General features: G+C 36.2%; 1 protein-coding gene across 2 annotated transcripts in view; it reads left to right on the top strand.

Annotated features, from left to right (window-relative positions):
* fab1 (1-phosphatidylinositol 3-phosphate 5-kinase fab1) overlaps positions 1–25,168 on the top strand; it is a 95,694-nt gene that overhangs the window by 6,624 nt on the left and 63,902 nt on the right. For both annotated transcript variants that reach the window (XM_081739542.1, XM_081739541.1), the window contains exons 3-9: positions 728–943; positions 4,338–4,585; positions 6,094–6,276; positions 10,669–10,864; positions 12,640–12,801; positions 17,110–17,308; positions 21,705–23,188. In XM_081739542.1, coding sequence (XP_081595668.1) covers positions 728–943; positions 4,338–4,585; positions 6,094–6,276; positions 10,669–10,864; positions 12,640–12,801; positions 17,110–17,308; positions 21,705–23,188 — 2,688 coding nt within the window. The remainder of the gene's footprint in view (positions 1–727; positions 944–4,337; positions 4,586–6,093; positions 6,277–10,668; positions 10,865–12,639; positions 12,802–17,109; positions 17,309–21,704; positions 23,189–25,168) is intronic.

Here is a 25,168-nt window from a genome sequence, read left to right as displayed (position 1 = left end):
CTTGACTGGAAATCTTTCTGCAATATGCTTTTCATTGTATTGTGTTCAATGCATCGAAGCTGCAATATTCCTAGATATTTGTAGTGCTCTTCTTCTTTTAAGTCTTGTGTTCAATGCCTCGAAGCTGCAATATTTCTAGGTATTTGTAGTGTTCTCCTTTTAAGTCTTCTATTTTGTGATGCTCATCAATTGGAAATCCTTCAATGTTTGCTATTTTCTCTTTTTGCAGATGTATTGACTTACATTTGTTAATTCCTAAATTCATCCAAATGTCAAAGTTAAAAGCTGTTACTATTTCGATTAATCTGTGTAGTTGGTTTGGAGAGTTGGCGTAGAGCTTTAGGTCATGCAGGTATAGCAGATGGTTGATTTTACAAGATTTGTTGCGTGATTTTACCTTAAAGCTGTAACACATGTTTGCTTGTGGTTTTCTGAGAGGGTTGAGAGCTATGCAGAACCATAGGGCACTAAGGGCATCTCCTTGGAATATGTCTCTATTTATCTTTATACTATTCTGTTCCGTTCATTCGAGAGAGAGAATTTTGTGGACCATTGTTTCATAGCTGTTTCCAAAAATTTAATGATCGTAGGATATATTTTATACATTTGTAGTACTATTAGGCATACAGGTGTAAGTGTGGAATTGAATCAAAGACTTTTTGGTAGTCTATAAATGCTATCCTTCGTGTAATTTTAAATGGAATATATATTGAAAATTTTATTTCAGAGGTAGCCATGCTGAAGAATCTCATCTAAGCTTGGAAGAAAAATGGAAGGCACTCCAAAGTTCAGCGTCTCTAAGAGCTTTATTCGATGAAGTTTTCAACTCGTCCACGGGAATTCTATTGCAAGCTCATCGGTATAGATTAAGAAGCTTTCCTTCTTGTTGTATTGGTACGGAGCTTGTTGATTGGCTTCTGTCACAAAACAAAGCAGCTACACGGTAAGTTTATGTCATGGATCACTTTAATCATATATACTTTGGTAAATAATTTTTATTATAGGAGGTTAATTTTCTCTGTAACTTTTTGGTGGACCAACAGTATGAGAGCTAATTGCCGCGAAGTGGTAAGCTTGTCGCGTTTGAGAGTTGGATTTGGTCCCAGTATTAGTAAACGTGGTTCGGATCCCATACTCGCTAACGCTCTTGCCTTTCTTATGAGTGGTCCCGGGTTCGATTCCCGGTGAGGGTACTCGGTCGAAAAAGTGTGTAAAGCTTTTTCAGGCCAGCCATTCTGAATGAGGTTCTCCTGGGTTTTTCTCATTCACACCAGGCAAATGCCGGAGGGGTACTTAACATAGGTCCCAAGCCGCTTCCTTCCTTTCCCCGGATAGTGTAATCACTGAAGGACGTCATTCCTCAAAATGTGACGGGATAACATGGCCATAGATGCCGAAAGCCCAAAAATCTAAATCATAGACCCTAGACCCTCGGATCCCATAGAAGAGGGAATGTCAGGGAAAGTCAGGGAGATCGATGTTCATTTTTTTTGTGGAAACCCTGAAAGGTAACTTCACATTGCGCACAACTATGGTACTGAGACAGTTTTAAATTATATATATATATATATATATATATATATATATATATATATATATATATATATATATATATATATAATTGAAAATGGAAATCATTGACTTCTCTTGGATCGTTCGTTATAAGTCACTAATTCTTGTTGTTGTGAGGAATTATATAGTATTTCGTTTGATAGCACTGAGGTATAACTTTGATTCCAAAATTATTAAATTGTACGTTGACTGTAGACTGTAGAGAAAGGACATTCAAATTAGAATCAGGAAAAGCAGATAAACAAAGAAAGGTATTTAACATTTCAAAAAGAAAGAAGATGCCAACCAATGCAAAGACGCAACATGTGGAAATTTATAAGAGTGCAAACGTAAATCTATGTTTTCATGAAATACCGAGTAGAATCGATAAGTTGTCGAAATTTAACTGACTAATGCATATTCAGCAAAGACATAGGTGAAAAACCTCAGTGTGAAACAAGGTGGAAGAATACAAACCACAAGTGGGGTAGGACATTGAAACACTAACACAATGACCTCACATAAATACTGCATCTAAGATATTGGAGTATGCAGATTGGCGCCGTCATACTGAGAAGTAAGATCGAGACGACATTTTAGAGCAGTCTACGCTTCTCCATCACGACTTAACGTCAAGGCGACTCGGGTTGGAGACAAGCCTGAGAAGAGACTACGGTTATATCCGAGACAGCACCACTACTAGTCCAGGATTTCAAGTGACTCTAGACCAGAAGTTAGAGGGTTTTTAGACAGCGAATTCATATTGATAAAGGTCATCGCCGCCGAAACGGCCTAAGCCTACTGGAAGAAGACAACAAAATTGCAGGTGAGTGTTGGCTCATAATGTGTTAGTCATTGTAGACATTCTGTGGATTCGGTTGGACATAATTTTAAACACCATCATATACAATAACAATATGTGATTAAACATCTTTTGAAACACCTTAATGCTTGCATTTCAATTCATGAAACACACAACACCCAAAAGACTTTATTTAAATTCTCGATTTTCACTGCTCACAAGGGAGTGCGAGTAGAACTCACTTTCTCTTATTGGTACAAATTTAAAATTCTTGTTGTTCCTTACGCCATCCACGTACGTACCAGTAAGGGAAGCGAAAGTGTATCCTTATGGCTTTCTAACTTCTACAGAATCAAAATTTGCACATGAGTCCGTTCGTAAACAAGTCACTAAACGCTCGTGATCCCTGATGGATACACTAGCCTTGAATTAAAGTCTGAGTTGTGTTTAGGATGTAGTTGTGACTGGTGAATTCGTCCTCATGTAACCTTAGTACCGAGAAGGTACGTTGAACTCAAGTCAGTCAAGACATATATAATACATTAGCCATATATCCCATGTGATGACGAAAATTGAAGTATTGAAAAGAACAGAGATCGTTGTTAAAGAAATTAAACTGGCAATACTATCGCTATGGCTATGAGCTGAAAACTGCTGCTGACCATTTCCCAGGTACTAATACAAAACATACAAAAAATTATTTTTTCCAGTAAATACTGCAATATCTCGCACTAGTTCTATTTACAAACAAATATCACGTGTTTATATTATAAACAACACCACGTGCGTCCTACTACAAACTACTACAGAGGCAGACGACAGGAACACCAGCGCTACCACTAGTAATGTGATGGAGGAACACCAGCGCTACCACTAGTTATGTGATGGAGGAACACCAGCGCCACCACTAGTTATGTGATGGAGGAACACCAGCACCACCACTAGTCATGTGATGGAGGAACACCAGCGCCACCACTAGTCATGTGATGGAGGAACACCAGCGCCACCACTAGTCATGTGATGGAGGAACACCAGCGCCACCACTAGTCATGTGATGGAGGAACACCAGCGCCATCACTAGTCATGTGATGGAGGAGGAACACCAGTGCCACCGCTACATTGGAGTAGCTATAAAACAAAGGGGACCATCACATCTCATATCAGTCTTTGGCTCTACTCTCTCAGCTTGCCTGGAGATCTAAGGCCTCCTTAATCCAGCCCACTCTGCTTGCTTAGATTCCTAACTACAGCCACCTAGTTTCCATGGATCTTTGTGATTTTCTAGCTTTTCTGCTTGTGTGGTACATTGAGAATACTAAATCCACCCCACTTACTTTATGTGGAACTCTGTGGAGATCCTTTCCTGGGCCTTTAATAGCTATTTATTGTAGTTATTAGAGAATTTTATACTTTCTATAATGATATTGTATCATACTGTTTTATAATAGGAAATTTTGTAATAAAACTGGTACGGAGAGAAAACGATTCCCGCGTGTGATTGCTCTATTTTCTAGCTGCTTAGCAGAATTTTACAATACGGAAGTAACGTCCATATTTGGTAGGCCAGTTTATGGTACGTTTTGACTTCGCTTAATTACTTGAATATTGTGTAAATAACTAACTTCGAGCTTCAGAGACTCGAAGGAACTACAGTCCAACAGTCGATCTTATTCTGTGTCAATCTAATCCGAACACGATAGCTTAGGGTGTGCCATTAGGATCCTGCTCATTTGTATTTTTAATTGTCTTAAAACAAAATTTTGTGCTATTTTTCTTGGCCTACCGAATTTTTTTTTTTTTTTTCGCATGGAGTCCCCAACTGAAATTCAGTTCACTCTGTGCGTGATTCCCATGTAAATAAGCGACATGTTCATTTAGCTTCGACTGTGTGAGGCTTAGGATGGATTTTAAAATTACGAAACGGTAATAGGAATAATAAATAACACCTATTGTTTCATTTTAAAAATTCCATCTTCATTTTCAGAACTCAAGCTGTAGCCATTGGCCAGGCTCTGATAGAAGGGGGATATCTCGAATGCATCTCCAGTCAAGATCAGTTATTTCAAGATGGCTACGTTCTCTACCGACCGAGACAGATCTCGCCGATGGACTTCAACACGACAACCAGTGCAGAGCATTCTCCTCACTTAATGAAGAGTAGTAGTAGTAGCCAAGATACACAAGAGCCTTTGTGGGTCAAACAAATTGGACATCAAGACTCGGGTACAACTGGTTAGTATCTGTACTGAAGAAAGAAATACAGAGTGTTTCAATATATTTAACGTAAAATTATAAATAATACAAAAAAAAAAAAAAAAAAAAAAAAAAAGAAAGAGCAACCCAAACAGTTTTTGTTACAAATGTTCAATTTGAACACCATTCGTTACACTGCACATATCAAGTTGATAGGCCTATAAACTTTCCATCGTAATATGGCACAAAACACATCCAATTTAGGGGGTCTTGTTGCAACTGTACCATCTCTTGGGGGTTTGCTGACCCCAGATTTGAACATTATGAGTGTTTACATTTGCCACTTAGGTGAAATAGTGATTCATCAGTGAAGGCGACACGATAAAAAAAAAAAAAATCATCGTCATGCAGCAACATTTCATTTGCAAAGTTGGCACATAAACCATTCTTCAGAGCTTGTAGCAACTGCAAACGATAAGGACGTAGTTGTAAGCGTTTTCTTAAAATTCTCCACACAAACGGTTGCACTGTAACTACAGATCGAGTCTTTGCATAATGTAAAACACAGAAAGCTTTCTGCTCGCTAGCTGCCATCTCTGCTACTAGCACTTTCTAACGGCAGAGAGAGGAAACAGCGCATGCGCATGCGTGCGTACAAAACTGTTTGAGTTGCTCTTTCATTTGATTTATTATTTATAATTAGTAAGTTGAGTGTAATAAATACTACAAAGCCGTAAAACCCCGATATTCATTTTGAAACACCCTGTACTCGTAAGTTATAAGTTTTTGTTATTGACTGCTTAAGATTTTGTTATAGACTAATGGATGGAACAAATGAAAGAAGCTAATTTGTCCTAACAAAACAACTAATTTAATACAAAACTTATATTTTCGGGCACGTTTTACTAATTTCTACTAACAGATTAGTGAGTAAATGTGGAGTTTTGTGTGGCGGAAGTTACATGTCATTCAGAGATCCTTTTAAAAGGTAAGATTGTGTCAATAACGGTTCTCAGTTATGTGCTAACCCTGTGTCAATAACGGTTCTCAGTTATGTGCTAACCCTTTAGAGTTTTCACGGCTGTCAGGTTAGATAAGGCAAGATTCAAGGCTTGTCTTCTTTTTGTTTTTAAAATTTTTGAATGTTTTAGCATCCAAAAGAGCATATCTGCTATATTGATTCCTTCTTCACCATTGCATCTGGACAAGAGATCAGTATTCTCAAATCCCGCAGTAGTTCTATTTTCTTTTCTGTGATCAGTCGACTAACTATTTTTTATATCTGAAACAAAAAACAAGAACTAAATATACAGAATACGAAACAAATAAAAAATTATAAATAGTGGCATGTATGATATGGTAAAATAACTTGAATTGCGTTGTTAAGGTCTAGAAATTTTTACGAGACAAAAGCATTTGAAAATAGGGAGTCCTTCCAAACGATGTAAGTATATCTATAACTTTAGAGCTTTTCCATGAGAAACTAGGTAAAATTAAGATTGCCATTATTACAATTAATAAACACACGGTACATGTACAATCTACAGATTCCGAATCCGATGGCGCGAGAAGAGGTTCTGTCAATGAATCAATCCAAGATTCTGTGAGTATTCCGTCATCCAGTTCCATATTTTACTTGGATTTGAATGTGAAGGAAAAGAGGGTTCATGTGATGCGACCTAAACATGAAGAAGAGGATGTTAAAGTCAAGCAGGATCAAAAAACGACAGGTAACATCTCATATAAAATAGACTTTTTTTCTTTTAGTGCTGACTCAAATTAATAACATAATGCTTGTTTCAGGGTAAAATACATGACCAGGAGGTTAGATTTCAAGGTTCATTTCAGTAAGATAGGACAAAGTTCCATTTGAAACCATAGCTGTTGCAGATGTTTCTGGCATTTGATAAACCGAACCAAAAACTTTGTGTCGTGGTTTTCGTTGATGAAAGATATACTTAGAAATGTAGTCAAGAATAGAAAGTTATAATTTAAGTTAAAATATTTCTTGAAGCGAGAGAATCCAAATTTTCAATGTATTCTTGTGTTTATTTAACTTCTTTTTACTGAAGAGAAGTAAGTTTGGTGATCGTGAAAATAAATGGAATTTGAGATTTCAACGGATTTGCACATTTTATGGCCCGTAGATACAAAAAAAAGTGATTTTCCGACATCTGTCTCTCTATTCGTCCCGCTAGAGGCCATACCATTTAAAGTATCTCAAACAAATTTTCAACTTAAGGTTTTTATGTGATCTTTTAGGGGGAGTTTTCGAAGTTTTTCCTACCCTTAAAAATAAGGGTAGTTTACTTAAGGGTAAAAATAAAAAAAAAATAAAAAAAAATGCGATTTTCTCAAAAATGACACTGATGATTTTCTTTACATTTCATAAATCAATTTTCCAAAAGCAACCCCATCATGTGATATAAGTCATTTCTCAGAAAAATCGAGACGGGGTAGCTTATTCTTGGGGTAAGTTTTCTTTCGGACGATTTTTTCTCAAAAACGACTCAGGCAATTTTGTCCATATTTCATAAATAAATATTTTATTAAGAGCATGACAATATAGGATAATTCATTTGTCCTGATAAAATGTGCGAGTAGTAATAGTTTATTTTTGGGGGTGTTTTTTTTTTTTTTTTCGAACGCTTTTCTCAAAAAACGAACCAGGCGATTTTATCCATACTTGGTGAATAAATATTACATTAATAACATAATAATATGGCATACTCATTTGTCCTGAAAAAATGTGTGAGGGGTAGTTTATTCTTAGGGGTGTTTTTTTCGGACCATTTCCTCAATAACGAGTCATGCCATTTTTATTCATATTTCTTAAACAAACATTTAATAATTAACTCTATAATATTGTGTAAATTATTCCTTACAAAAAAAAAAAAAAAAATCGCAAGAGGTAGTTTGCTCTTAAGAACGAGTTTCTTTTAAGACTACTTTCTCAAAAAACGACACGGGCGATTTTGATCATATTTCATAAATAAATATTTCATTATTATTCTTATAATGTTGCATAAATCACTTACATAGAATACAAGTTTGAGTTGTTTATGGAGTTTCGTAAAATATCACTCATGCGATTTTGTTATTTTATAAATAAATATTTCATTAATAATCCTAACATATGGCATAAGTTATTTCTTATGGAGAAACCTAGAAGGGATAGTTTACTTTTGAGGATGAGTTTTCTTTCGGTGAAGTTTTCCGAAAATGTCTTAGAATTTTATTCGTATTTTACAAGAAAATGTTTCATTAATAACTGCATCACAAGATGATTAAGTTTAAGGAAAAATGAAATGAAATGAAATCTTTGAGTTTTACGTCCCACGTTTATGCCGGTTAGGCTAAAGGAGACGGTGATGATGAGTAATGAATGAAATGGTGGAATGAAGAAAGTGGGAGTAAACGGGAGAACCCGAGAAAACCCACGCACACGGTGTTTGTCCACCACAAAGTTCACTTGGCGGGGGCTGGGATCGAACCCGGGACCCCAAGCACGAGAGGTGAAAACTCTACCACTGAGCCACCGCAGCCCCTAAGTTTACGGAATTGGAGCATGAAAGTTTAGTGCGGTTGCCCGTACCTTTTATTCTATTTTTGTTTTAAGAGATAAATTGATTGGAGTTGAACGTTCCTTTTCAATTCCGGTGATAAGTGGGGCGGAATTAGGCTTCTATCCAAATTTCTTCTCCCTCTTTTTCTCTATTGAGAATCGAACCCACGCACTAAAAATGTGCAATATTAGTGACTTGAATATAAACGAAGACTTTTCTAGGCTTAAAAATCATTCCTATGGCTTGAAGCTACAATCGTTTAAGGATAAAATAGCGAGTTCAACTTGAATTCAGAAAACATACTTCCCTCGTTTTTATTGTGTACTTGATTGACTGGATCGTGGGATGAGTAGTTTTGTACATAATTAAATCTAAGATAAATCCTGTTCTTCTGAAGATATTGTACACTCATGTCCAAAATAATTGTCGCATACGTATAACTGTCTTCTTGTAAGAATATAATTTGATAAAGATTTTTCAGGGTACTTTTAATACTGATACTATGTGTATAATCGGGAAATGTATATTTGTGGTAAATTTCATAGGAAAAGAATTATAAATACGAAAATTAGAATGAGTAAAACAAAATGTTGCTAAATGAACAAGAAAGTTTTGTTTTCGTTTTATTGTTCTTATTTACTCCTCTTTTGACATGAAATTTTCCACATGCATGTCTTTGCCGATTATACACATACTAACATTATAAGAAATACCGGGCGAATTCGTTATCAAATTATATTCCTGCAACAACATATTTATAGACATGCGACAATAATTTTGGACATGAATGTACATACATCACTTCGTTCGTTGATGCCCAACTTTCTATTAAAAAAAAAAAAAAAAAAGAGTTACATAGATAGGGGCAGTCATAAAGTTCCCGGAATGTTATTGTGGCTCTTTATTACCACAATTGTGTAAGTACATATTTACTTAATCACCCTTAAAGTAGGCACCTTTGCAGCATACACAGTTCCTCCACCGTTCCTGCCATTACTGAAAATACCAACAACGAAAGCCCTCTTCTGGTATCTTCCGAAGTTCAGCCGTCGCGTTGGTTTTGATGTCTTTTGGTGGCGAAACGGGTATTGGTGCTCTTTTCCTTAAAGCACTGACGCCGTAAACTGATTTTAAGACTATCAAAGTAAGTATCTGAAGCTGATTTCCCCAATTTGCACATGAACTTGATGTTTGTGCATTTTTTGAACTGCGTCATTACACCAACTGATCACCACATACTCCTCCGTTTAGCTTTACTATTCGTACACTCCCTGTTGTGACGTGTTAATACTTGTCATATTCATAATTAGGCGACGTAAGGACTGTATAAGATTCACTGTGATTGCATCACAAATGCCAAAACTAGAATATCATTCCTTGAATTTTTTGACTGCTCCTCGTATATATATATATATTAGGGATGGCCACGAGGAACCGATTCTCGGAGAACCGGTTCTGCAACCGGTTCCAGACCTGGATTTGAAAACCCCCAAAGGCCCGTAAAGAAGGCACAAAGTTCACCTTCAAAACACTGCAAAAAGGACCATGCGCTTGTGCCCTCCCCGCCCAGACCCGCTTGTGTCCCCAGAAAAAAAATTTTGGTCCACCAGTGGCTGTTTAGCCAAATGAGTTGGCCAGTTTGCCTGTTTAGCCAATGAGTTTACCAGTTACCCAGTTTATTTAGCCAAATGAGACAAGCGGCCGCCGCCTGGGCGCCTGCCTGTCGCTTTCACCAATTCATCTAGCACACTGTTCACAGCCTGCCAGCAGCTCGGGTTTAGCGTAGGGATGGTCAGAAAGTTTCGGTTCCAGCGGAACCGGTTCCAGACCCGGATCCGAAAAAACCGGTTCCGGAACCGGATCTTCTAGATCCGGATCCGTTCAGACCCGAAAACCGGTTCCACTAGGAACCGGTTCTGGCCATCCCTAATATATATATATATATATATATATATATATATATATATATATATATATATATATATATATGAGTGAAATGAAGGAATATGGATGTGAAAATTACTTAAATTACACATCTTTGTTAACAGAATCAGAACTATTATTCAGGTCATTAGAGAATCCATATATAATTAACAGTTATACTTGAGAATTCCTTGGGGCCGCGGTGGCTCAGTGGTAGAGCGTTCATCTCTGGTGCTTGGGGTCCCGGTTTCGATCCCAGCCCCCGTTAAGTGAACTTTGAGGTGGACAAACACCGTGTGCGTGGGTTTCTTCGGGGTTCTCCCGTTTCTTCCCACTTTCTTCATTCCACCATTTCATTCATTCATTACTCATCATCACTGTCTTTTTTAGGCTAGCCGGCATAAACATGGGACGTAAAACTCAAAGATTTCATTTCATTTTTTGAGAATTCCTTATCCAAGTGTCGTGTTGAAAATTTTTAATATCTCTTCTATTATTTTATATATGTTAGTATAAAACAGTAGTAAATTTATGTTTTATGTTTTCCTGGTGCACTCACTCCAATGTATTAAATTTTAAATATGTGATTGTTCTGTAAGCTTTCACTAAAATCGTTTCATGATTTGTTTACAGGAGATTACAACTATAGTTCTGTTTTGTCTGTCCAGTGTCACGATTCCTCTCACACTGGCATTTCAAAAGAATTCCTAAAGGATACTCTTCTGGTACAAACAGCTCAAAATACGGAATTAGTTCCTCCAACAGGATGGCATAAGGTTCAACATTTACGATCTGAAAATGGAGAACAGCAAGCGTACGAGCAGTTAAGGTATGATATAACACAACTTTTTTCATATATCATAGAATTTCTGTTACCTTGAAATTTTAGATTATATATGGGGGCAAAAATCAGGCGCCAATGTCTTACCCTGCATGCGGACGAATTTCATCATTTTAACGTTAGGATTGATTAAATAGCTATAATCTGGATTACTATGTGGTATAAAGAAATGTTTTAAGCACGTAATGTTTAAAAGATTTGTATTAAATAAAGAATGTAAACATTTTCTTTAAACAAATAATAAAATCCGGGAAGGTTGAATGAAGGTCGTATCCTCAGTAGCAGAAAGCTTATACATCTCCACATATTTCTGGACGTCTTCATGAGCTCCGCGACCACTACTCTGCATATGATTTATCAGACATGCTACTAACAAACGTCTTCACAAAATATATTTAAGTGCCAAAAGTCATGGGATACGTATCTAATAACGTGTGGACCTCCTCGAGCACGGTGAAGTGCAGCAACTCGACGTAGCGGGGACGCGAAAACTCGCTGATAGTCCGCTGGAGGGAACACAGCCATGCCATGCCATGTAGTATGGATTATCGTTCGTAATTCGGTGGTTGATACAGGTGGAAGATACTGTGCACGAATGGCCCGTTCGATGATATCCCAGATATGCTCGATTGGATACATGTCCGGAGATCAAGGAGAACATATCATGCGTCGAAAGTGTCTAGAATGTTCCTCAAACCAGTTGCTCATCATTAAGGCTCATTGACATGGCGCATTGTCAAATTGGAAAATGCATTGTTGGCAGAGTTCATAAGTTCATAAAGTGCTGGAGATGTTCACCAAGCAGGTGAACATGCCGATGACTGGTCAGTGTGCGGTTGAAGCAGACCAGAGGACCCAAACAATGCTATCGAAACAGCTTCAAACCATTAGAAAGCCACGACCAACTTGGAGAGTGTCATGTTGACATCTTGGGTCTTATGGGGTCTTCGCCACTCCTGGACTCTACTATCCACGCGTACTAATTGGAAATTACTCATTTGACCACGCTACACGTTGTCAGTCACTTAAGGTCCAATTCACGCTTGCCGAGCCCATGAAAGTTGTTGGTGCCGAGGGTCAGATACTGCGATAACCCATGGAGACCAAATTGCGCCGCACTGATCTCTAAGACACGTTGATTGGATGTCCTGCATTGATTCGTGTTGTCAGTTAACGCAGTATTGCGTATCTGCCCAAACGCCGCCAGTTGCGGCTATTCAGCACACATGGACGGCCACTGCGTTATTCTTGATGGGACATAATGTCTCCTATTCACTCACAGTTCTCCTTTGACAGTGCAGAAGAAAAAAATTCAGTGTCCGGACAACTTCGGAATTCAAATGTCCCATTCATCTAGCATCAAATATCATCCCGCGCTAAAACGCCCATAACTCCCGTCAGGTTACGATCACCACGATACACGACGTTTCATTGCACTTAGAAAAGTCCAGCTGGCAACATTGAAAGTGCTCTGCGCCGTTGAACCTATTTTCCATGACGTCAACTAGTTAGCTTCTACTGTCCCATGCTTTTGCCACCTAAGTGAAAACACTAAATCCAATGTACTCAAAACTCATACATATAACAATGTAGAACCATAACAACAATTTAGACAAAACCCTCGGGTTATTGCCCAAAAGAGCTAGTTTCCTTTAATAAAATACTTTTTACTCACTGATATATAAACTGAAGACAACATTCCTTTCACAACTCGCAGTCCTTTGATTTATCCATATTCTTAAGTAACTTGTTTGTTTTTTCAGTGAAGCCTATCGACAACACGAACAAAGCCTTTTAAAGCAGCTTCTAAATGCAGAAGGACTCTCTCAATCATGGAGCGATATTATTTTGCCTCTTGTGCACGAAATAATAGATTTTGTTAAGCCAGATGTGAAAAATGATTCCGATGATATGGATATTCGCCAGTAAGTAATACTTATTTTTATTATTTTTATTTAACTTGACAACTAGTTTTTTCTTAAACAAATTTAAAAACTATCAAATTGATAAACTGACTTCAGTGCGTTTCTAAGAAGAAATGAGATATACAAATGTACGGCAAAGTACAATTTGTTTTAATAGGTTAATTCGTTCAGAAATTTTGTAAATTGATTTATTTACTTTTTAAGTATTTTTGTGACTTAAATTCAAGGTAAGTACTTACAGAGATCTCCCGAAGAAGCGAAAGTTATAATTAATCCTGCCAATATGTCAAAAATGTTGAATTTTTCTTCATCTGGGACATTGATGATCGAAACTTACTGCTGGTTTCTCCTTTACACTCTTGAAGAAAATAGTACTTTACCACAACCTGACTATGTAAGAGTTTTGTAGAGTTAAAGAAACACTAAATGGTTAATCATCCAATGTGTGTAATTCACTTTATATAATTATAAAAATACTTATTAGCAAGTGTAGCTATGAAAGTTGAATGAAAGCATCGCTGCTAATTTTTTGTCATTTACGTTTATTATAGTAAACAGACATCAACAATGCCCAATAAACACCACAATAACAAATGTAAATTATTTAAAGAAGATGTTTATACTTGTGTAAACTAAAATAATAAAAATCATTTTTAAAAAATCTGTGGGCGTGAAATGTCTCTCTGTACTAAAGTGGGGGGACACGATGGCTCAGTTATAGAGAGCTTACCTTTGATGCGTGGGGTTCCTTTCCTCTTGCATTTTCATTCCACTAATTCTTCCATCACTTACCTTAATCATCGGTCTTCTTTAGCCGAAAGGCTATAATCGTGGGACGTTAAACTGAAAGATTTCATTTCATTTTCCTTTACTAAAGCAATTAAATATTTCCTTCAATGGAGTTGCCACCTACTGAAGAATAAATTTTACGTACTGATAATTTTTATTGTGAATAAAAAAGAGCGAAAAAATAATTTGTCAAGAAGTTAAAATTTAAAGAGTTAATTCATGTGTGTGTGTGTGTGACTATTGTATCATAATATTATTATCGTCTTTGCCTAATTTTTTTTTTCTATATTTAACTATGGATTTTTTGTTCTGAAGGAACCCAAATCCACTTTTATTACCTTATGGTATTTCAACGCACTATTTTGTATTGAAAGTCAAAGTTTGTTTATTTGAATGGTGAATCGTGACATTTGGAAAAAAAAAAAAAAAAAAAAAAAAAAAAAAAAACGCAATATTTCCTGGATTTTATTCTTGTCAACATTGACAAGCATGCGATTATTTCTTGGATTGCTTTTCTCAGTTGTTACGACATACCACTCACGTAAATAAACTCGTGACTTTTAATACACTTACACCAATTAACGATGAAAATCTGTGTAAAACTTGAACTTCACGAATATTATGTTTTAAAAAGTTAAGGTATCTCAATGATCCTGATATTGAGACAACGCAGTCCTTGGATTCCCTGATATATATTCGTTGATTCTGGTACCGGAGTCCACGTTGGCTCAGTGGTAGAGCGTTTACCTCTGGTGCGGTTCTCGGCCAAGTAAGTTTGTGGTAGACAATATCGTGTCCGTGAGTTTTCTCAGGGTACTCCCGTTTCCTTCCACATTCTAATTTTACCAATTCTTCCACAGGGTGTCTATCGGTCACGAAAGTCACGAATATCACGAAAAAGTCACGAAATCATAAAATGGTCATGAAAGTCAAGAAAAAGTCACGAAATTTAGCTTTTGGATCACGATTTTTTTTTTTAAATCTGTATAAATATAAGTACAGACCGGAAAATTTTGTTCTATGAAACGTCAAAATTCATCACCAAAGTGTTTATGGTTGGCTTTAAATGCTACCAAAATCGCAAGCAAATTATGCTTCTATCGCATGCATGAAAATTCGGCCTAATTCGCACCCAAATTTGCTCTTGAGAATGTTAAGAAATTTTATAGTCTGATAAAGAAAAGGTCACGAAATTTCATTTTGGAATTTTAGTAGACACCCTGTTCCATCATCTTCATTTGCCTTAATCATCCTTAGCCTAACGAGCATAATTGTGGACGTTAATCTAAAAGACTTAATTTTATTTCATTTTGATTCTGGTACCAAGATTCCTCTTTGTCATACAAATGTGTAAATCATCAAACTTATATTTTATTTCATATACATAACATAGAGAGTTGTCAAGAATTTTTTTTTTCTAAAATGTGAGAAGTTGTTACATATTAAAAGATAATTTTAGGCTAATTTTTAAGTTTTTGTAACCTGTAGGACAAACATGGAAACAGAAAGAAAGAATCCCTTTTTGAATTAGTACTTTTTTCACACTTTTGTTTCCGGGTGTAAAAGTCGGGCGAGCTAGAATGTCATCTTTTGCGAGTATTTTTTTTTTATCATGCCGTTGTGTTTTCTTAATTAAAAAGTAAAATCCATTTCCTTATGGGGGCCGCGGTGGCTCAGTGGAAGAACGTTCACCTCTGGTGCATGGGATCCTTGGTTCTACCCCAGCTCGCGCTAAGTGAGCCTTGTGGTGGACAAATACCGTGTGCGTATGTTTTCTCGGGGTTCCACCGTTTCCTCTCACTTTCTTCATTCCACTATTTCATTCATTTCTCATCATCACCGTCTCCTTTAGGCTAGCCGGCATAACCATGGGGCGTAAAACTTAAAGATTTCATTTCACTTTTTCCATTTCCTTATGTAGATCTTCCTGAATGGGGACTAATCTGTAGACGCTATTTAACGTATTATTTTTTTCAGTAGACTGAAACGTCTCAATTTTTTGTGGACGTACATATTACTTGCAGTGAACTTCCTGTATATAGTGGAAATGAATGTGTGTTTTTTTCCTTATCGATAACTAAATCAAGACAGTTAACTGAATTTTTCTTTTCAAATTTGAACGTATAGCTTTTGGCAGGAGTAAAGTACTTTTAATTCTTCAGAACATCTCTGTAAGTACTAACATTAATTTTATAGTGTGTCTGGTGCTTTTGAGTTCTAAATCTTTTTATGATTATACTCTAAATACAGGGTAATTCAAAAAAACGAGAAATTTTGAAAATTAAATAACTTCATGAAAACAAATTTTAAAAATATTTATCTTATTTAATGGTGAAAATAATGCCATTTTAGAATACGTACAGTACAATTTATTTTTGAAGATTAAGATAATCATTTGAAGCATTAATTCACAAAATTGTCGTCGCATACTATGATCGTTGGGTTTCAGTTCCTGGACGATCTGCAACTTGTATGGATGGCATTGCAAGTTCTGTACTAATATTCTTCGAACACTTGAACTATGCAATGTAAAGAGCTGAGTGACGATGGATTGACCGACGTGGACTTTTTATGACGAACAGTTTGAATATTGTCTGGTGTTCGAATGGTTCACACACGGCCTGGAGGTTTCTTTTTCATTGCCGAACCAGTTTGCTCGAAATTACATATCCATGTTTTAATTGCATGTGCTGATGGAACACGATCCTGGCGTCGTAAATTAAAATAACGGCGGAACTCTCTTATGTTACACCCTCCACACTGTCATTGTTCTTGTGAAATACTTTGATCGCGAAAGCACGTTGCAAACTACTCGAAGCATTCATGATAACTAAGTGGAAGGGTGTCGTTGACAGGCTGGCGTACGTTATTCAGTATTACTGAACGCCCACTGTTGCCAACACAACTTTCAAAATTTCCTGTTTCTTTGAATCTCCCTGTATTTTAATACAATGTATAACGTATGGTCATAACTCGTCTGTCATTGTGTTTATTTCGTTTAGTACAATTTTTCACAATGGTTTTCTTTTTCAAACATTATCGCACTTAAACATTGATGTATTTTTGTGCTTATTCTGTTGCCGTCCTACATCTAAATTCTTAACTTATGTACATTCATGTCCAAAATGATTGTCGCATATCTATAACTCTTCTTGTAAGAATATAATTTGATAATGATTTTGCAAGGTACTTTTAATACTGATACTATGTATATAATCGGGAAATGTATATTTGTGGTAAATTTCATAGAAAAAGAATTATAAATAAGAAAATTAGAATGAATAAAACAAAATGTTGCTAAATAGACAAGAAAGTTTTATTTTCGTTTTATTGTTCTTATGTACTCCTCTTTTGACCTGAAATTTGCCACATACATGTCTTTGTCGATTATACATATACTAACATTATAAGAAATACCGGGCGAATTCGTTATCAAATTATATTCCTACAACAACATATTTATAGACATGCGACAATAATTTTGGACATGAATGTACAAATATTATGTATTTGTTATAGGTATGTACAGTTTAAGAAAATTCCTGGAGGAAATCGAGCAGAATCTACGATAATTAATGGTGTTGTTTGCACGAAAAATATCGCTCATCGAGCAATGGCTTCTAGATTATCAAATCCACGTATTTTACTTTTGTACTGTTCTATTGTATACCAGCGCGTGGAGAGCAAGTTTTTATCACTGGAACCTCTGATGATGCAGGTAATGGTGCATTTTAAAATTAATTAATAAAGAAATCAGTTATTATTGTATTTATAAACGTGATATATGAATTGTATGGGGTTTCGGCTATTTATTGATAAAGTTAAAAAAAAAAAAAAAATGTGAACATATTGAGAATACAAAAACATTCATTAATACTATTTATTTTTTCGACCACTAGTTTTGTCCACGAATTCGTAGGTAAGGTTAAAAAAAGGATAAAAACGAACCAACCACTGACATGACAGCCCTTATTCTCCTGTTAGCGACCGGATGAACAAAGTCTAGCCTAGGGACGAACGCGCTGCATTGCCCTGTCTCTAACGCGTATCAGTCGCATCTCTTGTTGACGTGACTCTTTTGCCTCATGATGCTCGGTGGACGCTGAAAATTTAGAAGCACTGGCCAGAAATCAAACCCGGGACCACGCGGACGTGAGACTACGGTGTCCCCTTTTAAAACAGGGGTAGATGAGATATATTTGTGGGTAAGGACAAAAGATAGGACACATAAAGGGACAAATAATGGATTATAATTCCTGTTAACAGTTGAGTGCTTGTATTTCACCTATATTCATCTGCAACACTTAATAAGGATGAGAATTCGCCACTTGTGCTTTCATTTTCCAGTTTATTTATTTATTTTTAGAACCGCGCGGGAACATCCTTGGTAAGAAGTCTACCTGGCAACTTGACAGTCCATGTTCGATCTCCGGTGGTGTCGTGAAATTTTTTTCGTTTTACCTTCGTTACAATTTGGCTTTGAGGTTCACTCAATTTCTTTAAAGTTGGTACCTGTAGCAACCTGTTGAAATAAAAGAAACCGAAGTATGGTACTAACTGCTTCACCTCTATCAGTACCGAAATCAAGAAATAGATGGCACTTATATCTCCCCCAAATCCATTGAAGCTCCGAAGCCGGTACTGTGATTAATAGTGAGCCATTGTAAACGACCTCTATTGTGTATACCCACCGTCGCTGACGCACCTGCTTCCTACGGGCGCACCCCGTCGTTATCGCTCGATCACCCCTGCTGCGCTCCTGCTCTGAGTCGATTCGTACTTTTTAGTGGACACCTAGCACAAGTTGGTTCATGTTTTATGCATTGTAGTTTTTATGCCATACGTCAACCTATCACAGTTATAAATAACGAACCATAGTCATTACCAAGTGAGCCAGAGTCACTACCAGGTTATTTGGGTGAGAAACTAAATAATATTCTAAGAAAGTGTGAGCCTTTAACTCTACACACGGCACTTGGGCCTTCATGGCCGAGAGGGAGAGACGTTTATTTTATTTTACATCCTACCTCTTTCTTGTGTTCGCCGTGCGTGCGGATTTGTGAAAAGACCATAGAATGTGGTCGCAAATGAGTGTTACAAAGAATTACGTGGTAGAGTTATTTATTACGAGAGAATAACTTAGTAGCCCTTAGAGATTTATGGTTATAAAACGAATGGAAAAATGCAAAATCCGAGAATTCTGTTAGGATAATCTTAGTTAGTTCGTACGTCGTAGACGTCACGCTTTCCTTTCTGGTATCTCTTTGTGATTTTTTTTTTTTCATTCGTTCCATCTGAATAAAGTTGCTCCCATGTGGACTTGAACACAAAATATTTGCTGATATATACCATAGGGTACAAAATTCATAATTTTTTCTTATTCAAATATACTTTTAAAAACTATGATTAAGAACTACTAAATTAAACATAGCAGAAATAGATCCTAAGAATTTTAAATATTCCGTAAAGTTAATTGTGATAAATTCATAATAAGTTCACACGCCTCATATTTTTCATAATATTTGAGATATATAGCTAAACCAGATTTGAATTTCCCATTTTTTCTGTAAATTATTTTCTAATAGATATCTATCTGTAAAATTTGTTATATTTTAAATGGAAGAGGTAAGTGTGACAATACAACGCAATTTCTAAAATAATCTTTGCGAGTATTAAATATTATTTATTAAAAAAAAAAAAAAAAAAGGATGTTTCAGAATCCTCTTTGTTACTTTAAAATGTAAAGTGTTAGTTTCTAAGGGATTTAGTGGGTTAGTTAGCTTGAATTATACTTATCTTAAACTATCCGTAATCATAATGCACCACAAATCAAAATCATATGTTCACCCTTATAGAAACTTGAATTCTTTATTCTTCCATTTAATCGTATTCTTGTTCTTAAATCCTTTGACAACAATCTCTTTTGAATCTTACTAATTTATATAATCTTTCTATTCTTCGTCCTTATGACATAACCTGTATCTTCGTTTCATCTTGTTTATCTTCACAACAACTGATATTACTTGATAACCACAGATTAACTAACCTTACGCAACACAGCATGTATATTCTACCATAAGATTTCGTACCAACACTTTTCAATAATAAGAGCAATACTGTCTACTTCTGAATCCAGGGACGAGGTTTTTTGCCGTTTTGTTTCGCGACATATGATGTTGATTTTTCTTTACTGAGCAGAATCACGAGCTTTCGTTATACTCTAACTTCATCTTCTTCCTCACCTACCGTTTTAACTTTGAACGTTTGCAGATTCAGTGGACCCTTCCAGTGAGGAAGATTTAAGGAAGGTCTGTATCTGATTTAATGTTGGGTGTAGATTTATAGTAAGTGTTCTGAAAATATACCTAGTATGTGCAGTAGATTTTTAATCCTTTGTTAAGAAATGGAGAACGTCTTGGATTCAGAAATATACGGTAATAATAATAATAATAATAATAATAATAATAATAATAATAATAATAATAATAATAATAATAATAATAATAATAATAAATTAGCTGAACCTGCTATTTACACAGCGCACAGTTCTAATATGAGCGTGAATCTCCTTCCCACTTCTCACTATATGTCTGCAAGTCCCTTTACGGACACAAGTAAAGGACAGGAAGACTCTCAAAGCGAGTGTATTGCTGTAGACAAACATATAAATATAGTATTTTAATATATAGAATGTTGGAGTGAGTTTGAGGTAAACTTCGATAAGTAATAGATGATAAAAAATGCATTTTTTTCCTTATAATTCCATATCCGAGTACGTTTCATTGTTGGTCCACAAGCCTTCAAAGTTGCCATTTTGTTATTCAGATTAAAGCAAAGCTCCTGAAATGTCCATCAACCCGCTATACGTAACTCCTCTACTGGTTGCCTTTCACAAGGATATCAACCTTAACGTCCTAGTGGCAATTTTAAACTAATAGGGTCAATACGACGCTTAAAATGTGGAATAGAAAAATAAATAAAGACAAGTTTTTTTGAAAATTTGAATGAAAACTGGCAAATCTACACAAAATTTGGAATCGATTAGCGAAAACGACACGTTTCTAACACGTGTGGTTTCCGAGATCTCCTTGTCGAAAGGATTGGCCACAAACATACAAACTTTTCTTGACCACAAACATATAAACCTAGCATTTTAATATATAGATATATGTGAAAAAAATTCGAAGTTATTGAGAAAACTGTGGTGAGCTATTTACAGGTAGTTAAAATTTCCAGTTAAATCGAATTTAGCGTCATTTTTAAAATTACAATCCTCACAAAATGTGGGAAAATAAATTCTGTAGCATAAACAATAAATTTTAAAGACAGCTACGTTGAAAATTTTATTTGAAGTTACTACCTAATTATTATGCTCTTCGGAACGCTGCTGGAATTCCTCAAAGAGAAGACAGAATAACGAGTAATTGCCTGGCAAAGATATGATGTTCTGAATAAGGTAGTATTAGCAAATCCAGTATAATTTTCTGTATAATACTTTACATCACTTACTCAAGTTATTAGTTGGTGCATAAGTGCTATTTTCCCAGACTTTGCAAAAGTAGTAACTCAGAAATGAAGCCAACTTCGACTTCGTTAGCATTGACTTTGTTTCCCTCTCATTAAAATAGCAACCACCTCGAAATAGCACAGTAAGAAAAATACCTTCGTAAGTAAATTCGTTTTGTTGTTTTTAAGATTTTCTCAGTCTAATGGAAATTTTTCCTTTTTGGATCAAAAGATCCAATTTATTTCAGGCAAAAATTTTCTTGTAGGCCTTATATCTGGAGAACTACATATAGTGTAATCAAACCCAAACTATCACTTCACTCATTATGATGTGCTTATTCCGTAAAAGATACGAAAACTCGTTTTTGGGGCTGTTCAAAAATTTTGTGGCCCCTGTTCCAAAAACTAATTATTGGCCGCCAAAATCGCAATCTTTTGATGCATTTTTCTTTTCTTTTTTTTCTTTTCTTTTCTTTTTTTTTTTTTTTTTTTTTTGATCATTCCTAAAATTTTTGTTGTATACATAAATCTTTTTTTCAGCAAAAGAACAGTCAATGTACATATATTGATATATTGACATTTTAAATTGTTATTTTCCTCTTTTCCAGGAACATGATTATCTGAAAAACGTGGTAGCAAGAATTACGGCCTTGAAGCCAGATTTGGTGCTTGTGGAGAAGAATGTGTCTCGCCTTGCTCAAGATTTCTTGTTAGATCGCAATGTAACTCTAGTTCTCAATGTGAAACCAAGTGTTCTTGATAGAATCGCCCGGTGCACGCAGGCTGACATAGTGACGTCCGTTGATGCTCATATAGGACGTCCTCAGTTGGGAATGTGTCACAATTTTTATTTACGGACTTTCACTCTGGACGACGGTTCAACTAAAACGCTTATGTTCCTTGACGGCTGTGCCACTCATTTGGGTTGTACAGTGTTACTACGTGGGGCTAGCAACATGGAACTGAAGCGAGTGAAAAAAGTGATGAGTCATATGGTATTTGTGTGTTACAGTTGGCGACTCGAGAAATCGTTCTTGATGGATGAATTTGCGATGCCACCAAGCCCGCCAACGGATTCGTTTTTTGAAGACGTCGACTCGGAAGGTCGTAAGAGAAGTTTGTCTGTAAATGATGCATTTGATGATATGTGTACTGATCAGTGTTGTGCTGAAAATCGGGCACAAAGCGTTATCAACGGTGAAGCGTCCTTAAATGATGGTCGTACGATAGACGCAAACAAAGCTGTTTCTCCAGCGGCAGATGCTTTGGAAAGTGAAATATTTAATGATACAAATAAAACAGACAATACAAATAGTATTATACAGAACGATACACCCGAGTGTAAGAAACAACAGGACGATACTACTTCTCATAAACATTCGCTTCGAAATACTAACAAGGAAAGATCAATTAATGAGGAAAAGAAAATTGAAACGCGTTCAGAAACCGTTAGTGATTTCAGTGATCCTTTACATTCATATCTTAACCTTGAGGAAGGTAGTGATGAGGTTTTCTCAGTACCGAGTCCTCAAGATACAAAACTTTCCGTAGCTGTTTTACCTTTGTCAAATCAATTTCGCAAAGCTTTGGACGATATTATATTATCCTCTTCACCATATTTGCAGTACTCAATTCCGTATTTAGAAACTGAATCGGGAAGAAATTGTGAATTACGTAAATATTTTCCTGAAGAAATCTACTGGTCAGCTCAGTTCTACAAAACAGAAATGTCGCATACGAAGATAGAGGATACAGGGTGGAAGAGCAGTGATCAAGATAATGATTATCGCAATAATGTAAAAATATATCCCCATCATAAATTTGTACATGCTAAATTGACAAGTCCAGTAGACAATGTGGATATTCAGAGGCTGCTTGCAGACTTCCGAGCGTGTGGAGGAAGAATACATGTGGCAGAGGAGGGTGAGAAGAAAGCGAAAAACTCAGCTGAGCTTTATAAAACTGACTCTGAAGTTCCCTGGGAATACAAAGTCGACGCATTAGATCCGTACAATCACCAAAGATTGGCTGTTTTGTTCTGTAGTTACTCTCGTCAGTCAAATAATGCGCCTTGCTTTTGTGTAAATCCATGGTAAGTGTAGTCTTACAGATGAAGTCTAATTTATTTATTTATCTTTAACATAGATTGTATATTCAATTACTAAAGGTGTGTGCAGTTATATAAAGCAGATAACACAAATATATAATAAAATATTATATGAGGGTAAGGCAAAAATCATCCGTAGTGTAGCTATAACATTTCTTACATTATTCATACGACCTCTGTCCTCGTTTATTTTATTGTTATGCTTTTGTGATCCTGCTGTGAAAGTTTGATCCTAATTTCTCCATTTGTCTTCCTTTTGTTGCAGATAGATCATGGCCCCTCCATTAGAAGATTGCAGAAAGGAACGTGACTTTATGAAACCCAAGTCTGTTGTGGATGATTTCGTATATACAGAAGCATGACTAATTTCCAGACAATGTGCCACTTCATCAATAGTCACTCGTTTGTCTGACAGAACCATGTCATGTGCACTCTCAGCATTGTAATCATTTGTGGCCGTAGATGGTCGTCCGCAACCTTCCTCGTGCGTAACAGTTGTACGAGCATTTCTGAATTTTTCAATCCATTCGTAGACACTCCGTTGCGACAAGGCACTGTTCCGATATTGTGACGAAAGTCTTTTGACGGGTTGCGGTCCCTGATACACCTTTTGACCACAAAAACCGGATCATGGCTCGTTGTTCCTCTTTCGTGCAAACTTTTAATGGGGCGGCCATGATCTATTTGCAACAAAAATAAAAGACAATGGCAGAATTAGGATCAAACATTCATAGCATGAATACAACAGCATAACAATAAAATAAATTAAAACAGGGGTCAGTACAAACAATATAAGAAGAGTTATAGCTACATTGCGGATAATTTTTGACTTACCCTCGTATCAAAAATAAAGAATTGAAATGAAATCTGTAGTTTTACGTCTTACGATTTAGAAAAAAGGAGACGAATCAGTAATCAAAGTAAATAATTATGAAAGAATTGGTGTTATGAGAAATAAGAGGAGATGGGAGAACCCAGACCACAGATACAGTGTTATCCATGACAAACTCAGACGGTTTCGGATGGAACCAGAGACCCATTCGCATTAGTATATGAGGGCTTTACCATTGAGTCACCGTGCTGCACCCATCAAAAATATAGGAATTTCCAAATAAAATTCTGTAAATCTAGGGAAGTCATTTGATTACTCCGACGATGAGATATCTTCAGCATGATGTAAGCAAAAAATTCTAATAGCCAAATGGTTAACAGACTTGTTTTCTGTACGCATGACCTTGCACTTGTTCTCAGGTGAATATACATGAAGGGCGAATTCTATGTTAATTCCTGAGCGGCGCGGTGGGTCAGTGGCACAGCGTTTAACTCTAATGCGTGGAGTTCCTGATTCGATTTCCGGACAAGTAAGTTTCTGGTGGACAACATCGTGTCCGTTGATTTTTTTCGGTGTACTCTCGTTTCCTTCCCCATTCTCATTTCACCAATTCTTTCATTATCATTCATTTGCCTTAATCATTCGTATCTCTCAGCCTAAAGGGCGTAATCGTAGGACGTTAAACTGAAAGATTTCATTTCATTTTTTTCTAAGTTAATTCAATCGAGTTTCATGTACAACTTTGATGCTACAGAAGAATGTTGAACTCCGAAGGAACAAATAAGTTTAGATTATAAAAAATGCAAAGAACGAGAAAGCTCCTAAGCAGAGAATTATGACCGACCTTTGTGGGTTTATCGTAAATAAACTACATATTATCTCTCTCTCTCTCTTTTGCTTCACTTGCTCCAAACTTTGGTTTCGTGGCTTCCAGCGCCCACAAGAGGTCGTCACAAACCATACAAGCAGTCCCCGTCTCCACCGACCGCTGGAAAGATACCGGGGGAGAGAAGAGTGCTTGCCGTAAAGATGGATGAACAAAACAAATTAAAGTAAATAATCTATAAACTGTTACAACGCCTTGTAAAGCTACATGCAATCACGGCTAAGAATTAAACATGAGATTAAAATTA

Source organism: Thermobia domestica, chromosome 2, assembly GCF_964235325.1.
Source record: "Thermobia domestica chromosome 2, izTheDome1.hap1.1, whole genome shotgun sequence".
NCBI lineage: Eukaryota > Metazoa > Arthropoda > Insecta > Zygentoma > Lepismatidae > Thermobia > Thermobia domestica.
Note: the sequence above shows the minus strand (reverse complement) of the source record. Positions and strands in the feature narration are given on the sequence as shown.